Source organism: Sinocyclocheilus rhinocerous, unplaced genomic scaffold (assembly GCF_001515625.1).
Source record: "Sinocyclocheilus rhinocerous isolate Xijiao unplaced genomic scaffold, SAMN03320098_v1.1 scaffold393, whole genome shotgun sequence".
Classification (NCBI taxonomy): domain Eukaryota; kingdom Metazoa; phylum Chordata; class Actinopteri; order Cypriniformes; family Cyprinidae; genus Sinocyclocheilus; species Sinocyclocheilus rhinocerous.
The window spans coordinates 509,194-514,741 of NW_015654520.1; the positions used below are offsets into that span (position 1 = coordinate 509,194).

The window sequence follows — 5,548 nt, forward strand, 5'->3', positions numbered from 1 at the left end:
ATCCTACAAGCGCTCCTAATTACAAGAAAAAAATGCTTTTAAACTGTGTGTGTGTGTGTGACGGGTATGGCTGTGGAATGGGGTTTGGCTGAGAAAAAATTATCAGTCAAAATAATTTTTTTTTTTTGCTTTAAAAATGGCGCTATTAATTATTTAAAATATGGCGCTATTTCAAAAATTGTCCTATATGTTCTGTCAAAGACAGAACGAAACTGCAGTAATGATTGGGGGTGGAGATGGGGTAGCTGAAAAAAACTTAGCGTGTGTGTAAAAAACTTAGCCTAGACAACCCTCTACATTGCGAGTAAATCACTCGCAAATGCGACTAAATCTTACTCTGGGCGACTAAATAATGTCTAACATTAGCCATTGGCTAATAAATTCTTAGATTTTACACGCCAGTATGTGTGTGAGAGGCGTTCAACACAGATTTTCACTCGATAAACACGCTGACTGAGCGCTTGAGAGTTTCACTCTCCGTCAAGCGATCTGTACTATTTGGATGCACTCAATGGATCATGTCATGTACTCAATGGATGCACAGTATGTAGCACATGTCCCCATTTAGATAGCTAAGTAAACGTGTGTGTGTGTGTGTGTGTAAAATAGTATATCAGTCTGGCGAGTAAACAAAAAAATGTACTAGCCAATGTCGATTATATTGCCAAGGTGTGCATAGAGGGTTGCTAGAGCCTTGGGGACAGTTTTCTTAAGCCCGCTCCCGCTGAACTTCTGACCATTACCGTCCACTCCCGCTACGTGTGTGTCGCGCTCCCGCAAACATTCTAATATTGTATATTATTTTCGCACATCAGGGAGCCGCCATCAATATGCGGGGTATTGAAATCGCATTTGAATGAGCGCTCGCTGTTCACTTTCACTTTCGATTTAGCGATCATGCGCACTCTGTGTAAACAGATAAGTTGAGAGTGACTCTTGAAGGACCAGCACCACATCCTCTTGTACAACTGTTTGAAGAATTGATCTTCCAGAATCTGGCAGTAAGTTTTAGGAGCTCATTTTTGTCAGTCTCTGCAAGACAGACTTCTCAGGATAGGAGTGGACTAAAAATGAACTCCCAAAACTTACTGAGCTAAGGAGAAAATGTAGAACTTGAAAAATTGGAAAAACAGCTTAGTTAAAAGCAAATAGAAAGTCCTATTTTTTTAATCTCTTTTCTTTATATATTTTTTTTGCAGATTTGCACATGTACAAGGTTTAAAATGCTCATGAAATATTTTTCAAAAAATACTGATGTTTTGAGCAGCTGCATGTTTGAGCTGCATTCCTAGGTCAAAGACGAAAAAGTGGGATTTACAATAAAAAGTAATTTGCAAAATTATTTTGACTTGAGTTTATTTATTAATGAGTAGCGTATCTTTTGAGTTAATGTGCAAATGTTTAATGTTAACAGGTTTTACCATGTTATTACAACATTTAACCACTTTTTATTAATTTAAAAATTGAGATTCTTTCAAATTTAAATATTGTACAAGAACTACAGCACAAATCAGTTTGATGCATATTTTATCAATATTTTAGAAATTGAATTTTATCACCAGTACTGACTTCAATGGATTTCATTAAATTCCTTTGAACACAACTGCTCAAAACGGTCTAAATTTATGAAACCTACACATTCAAAACATTATTACTCTGAAAATTTTTATGTAAATGTTAAGTGTAAGTGAACTGTTAAGTAAATGTAAGGTCTTTCATGACACTACATATGCTGGGGTGTGAATTTGATAGGTGCTTGATATAAAATAAATGGTGCTTTAAAAAGTCCTTGAATCTGGTGTTCATGAAAGAGTGGGAACCATGCTGGCCGAGACAACAATGTGCATTCAGCACATTTCAGCTGTTCAGCCAGTGAAATGTATTTTAAATCAATGTAAATGTCAGTCTTGAAATGCTTTTTTCTTGCCTGAACGTGTGCTTGAGTACAGCGGCACAGGCAAAGCCTCAAGGGACTATGTGTCTGACAGGTGCAGAAAACAAGCTCTGAACTTTATACTCAACGGCTGTGTTGTCTCTGGTGTGCCAGGTTATAGTTAAGTCCATAGCTAAACACCCAGGCCTTAATTAAGGGTCTTTTTTTTTTTCCCCATTCCTGATAAAGAGCAGATCCTGCAAAACACCCTTCAGGTTTTTGTGGGTTGATTGTGACTCACACGTCATTGATGTTGTTGTTGTATTTGATTCCAGGAGCTCTAACTGTGGGGCTGGTGCGCCAATGTCAGACCATTCACGGAAGAGATCGAACCTGCATCCCCCCGCGACTCCCCCCGGAGTGGGTCACCACGCTCTTCTTTATCATCATGGGCATCATCTCCCTCACGGTCACCTGCGGCCTGCTGGTGGCCTCGCACTGGCGTCGAGAAGCCACGAAGTACGCAAGGTGGATCGCCTTCACAGGAAGTGAGTGACGCATCTCATGTTTGAATCCCCCCCTGCTGTTTTCCCTCTTGCCTTTTTTGACCCGCCCACCAGAGATGTAAAGGTGAAGCGTGTCGTTTCATCGCACCAGTGATGTCGCTCAGAGTTGTGAGAATTTGTTCAACACTTCTCAAAATGGGTGCAGAACCTACACTCCTTTTTAAGCCCTATACACAGAGCATGATGAAACAAGTCTGTGCATGTGCCATGCAAAACGATAAATATGGCTGTTGACAGTAAATATTTCTACATCTGTTGTACTAAGTATACTGAGGATTAAAGGGGACTGTACTAAAGCATTAAAAATACCATAATATGTTTGCAGATATTTAGGAAACTTGCTAAGTTCACATACTTGTTTCTCTGAAAAACAATGCTACCGACCGTTATTCTACTTTGGAATGTGTGTTCTGTGTCAGAAAGTCTGTTTTTGTTTTGATCTGTCTGATTCCGCACACTGCTAGTTTACACAGTAATATTTCGACACCCCGAGTTGCCAGTTGGCGGAAAACAGCGTATGGCAGCCATGGAAGTGAGCAAATGAACTGAGCCAGAAATCACAGATTCTTCCCGACCTGAAAAGCCTCGGCATCCATCTCTATGACCACAAGCATATTACAATGCGGATTAATCTCATCATCTTACAGATTGCAGCTCGTCACCTCCCATTGTCAATTGCGCTCATTCCTGTTGTGTGTCATCAATCTGGCAACCTGCGTGAGCATCGACTCTTGAGGAGGATGAGGGGGCGGGAGAAACGACACTCCAATGGTTCCGGATATGTGACCCAAAAGTTTTTTTTTTTTTGCAGAAACCTATGACCCATAAGGGCAGATTTTTCTAAAAATAATGACACCACAATAGTAGACCAACATAAAATGTAACTACTTCAAAAAATAGCACAGGAGTCTCTACAACTGGTTCTACAGGAAACAGTGAATCAACAGCTAAAAATGTGCATAGACTTAAAAAGAAGACCGATTATTTCACAGACATAACTGTTTCTCAGCTGGAGCTACACATGCGCTTGACAAAATATTGGTTTTACCCCATCAAATGAGGTGTGGGTTCCCAGCTGTGGGGAATATGCAACACCGACCAATTTAAAGTCCTGCGCACAAGCAGTCAGTGAGATAGATGATCTGTGTGGTTTGGGCTTGAATGGCGCTGCTGAGGTGTTGTGTGTCTGTCCAGCATGTGTGTAGCATCTGCTGTGTTCGCTCACTGGAGACACTATTAACTTTCTTCTCTACTCCTCAAGCTAGTTTACACATCCTTTGTGTATTCTCTAAAGAAACCCTTCAGTTTAAACTTCCTCTCAGGATCGAGGGTAAATGAGAAGCAGCAATAGTTAGCTGTGCTGCAAATTCATCATCTTAATGTAATGTCACCTCTAGCGTCGACTGAAGTGTCGGAGTTGTTTTAAAGTCAATGCACTAGAGTGTTGGCACTGCAGGGTGTTGCTATACATTTGCTAAGATTTTCAAAAAAATTTTTAGCGCATTGCTGTGTGATGGTTGTTGAGTAGTCAACTGTCTAGTTGCTTATTGTTCAGTTGATCCCATCTCGAGTCTCTGTGAGATTCTAGATATGGCTCAGGTTGCTCCTTCAAAGTCTATAAAATTTTGATCACCATTTAATCGCATGCAAGATGTAAAAAAAAGAAGAAAAAAAAACATTGGCGGGAGAAAACAGACACAAAGTTAGAAAAGTAACAGCATACCTCTCCTGAACAAGCCGTAGGATTGAGGTTTTGTGTAGACTTGTGAGTGTATCAAATAAAAGCAATTTTTAATAAATAGCTCCTGATTATGGCTGTCGTCTCTGTTTTGCAATCAAAAGCCCAGAATCTATAATCGGCACTGTAGTGTGTCACAATAGCCAAGTACAGTGCGATTATGAAAGAGTCTTTTTCCGTTGTCTAATGGGGGGCATTGGCAGCACTCGCAGATAGATGCTGCTGAATGGAGAAGTCATTTCGCCAAGCATTGCATACGTAGTGGCATGGTTGCCATGGCAACAGAAAAGAAATAATCCCAATTGTCCAGGTTCCGCTTAATGTGTCTGAACCTCGGTGACTCAGTTGTCTTTTTCTATCGCCGTGTGTGGGTGGTAGTTACGCCGTTTAAAAGAGCAACAGCTCCTTAACTAGAACACCTCCGCTGGCTGGGATCACAACCTCGACCATCGGGGTTACATATGAAGACCAACAGGAATAAAAATAAACGACCACAAAATGGCGCAAGTTTGCTATGCCACAAATCAAAAAATGTTTTAATGCTGCTAGTGGTTGAAAAATATCCAGATGGGTGGATTTTTTTTTTTCACAATGTAGCGAAAATATGTTTAAAATGTGATAAAATGACAGAAATATCAATATTTTAAAGCGAGACAAATCAAATAATATCACACATCATTGGTTCCCATCAAAAATGCCGCTTAATGAATGATAGTAAGGAACTAATTGTTGGCCATTTAAATGGGATTTGAGGACAAGGTAATATTGAGCCCATTTAAAGCCCATTGCATGAGCGTTTTTCTCCAGGTGGGGTTAACACAGGTGTCTGGGCTGAAGCTGCCACTGGCCTGAAGCCACCCGGACCTGAAAGAGCAGCTTTGTGTGAGTAACACAAGCCCCCTGTGTCCCCTCACACCACGCCCAGCTTGCCCAGGTTACGCTCACGGCTCCACGTCTGCTGTCATGTCCGCAGCTGTGGCTCTGGCTCGCGTCGGCTTCAGCATATGGTGCGTCAGCGGAGACAGACGTAAATATTAGCTGCTGTCTTCTCAGACTTGTGGCTTAGCCAGAATGCACTGCTGGACAACACTGGCATTTAAATAAAAAGAAAGTAAAACAGAGGCGGGCTTCATGACTTAGGGAAAATATAGCCTGCTCTGAGGTTACTGATGTAGCATTAGCTCACTTGGAGTTTTTTTGCTGGTATAATGTTGAAATAAGATTATTAGTAGTTCTGTTGTGAGAGAATATATATATATATATATATATATATATATATGTGGAGTATTTCTGGAGAAACTTTTTCAAAAGGAAAACACACACACACACGTCTCTTTGCTGAGCCGCGGCGGTCTCGGTGAATCAGCAGCA

At 40.8% G+C, this 5,548-nt stretch overlaps 1 protein-coding gene across 2 annotated transcripts in view; it reads left to right on the forward strand.

The window, feature by feature from the left end:
- LOC107717494 (uncharacterized protein C16orf52 homolog B) overlaps positions 1-5,548 on the forward strand; it is a 31,615-nt gene that overhangs the window by 18,546 nt on the left and 7,521 nt on the right. For both annotated transcript variants that reach the window (XM_016524260.1, XM_016524261.1), the window contains one exon: positions 2,209-2,421. In XM_016524260.1, coding sequence (XP_016379746.1) covers positions 2,209-2,421 — 213 coding nt within the window. The remainder of the gene's footprint in view (positions 1-2,208; positions 2,422-5,548) is intronic.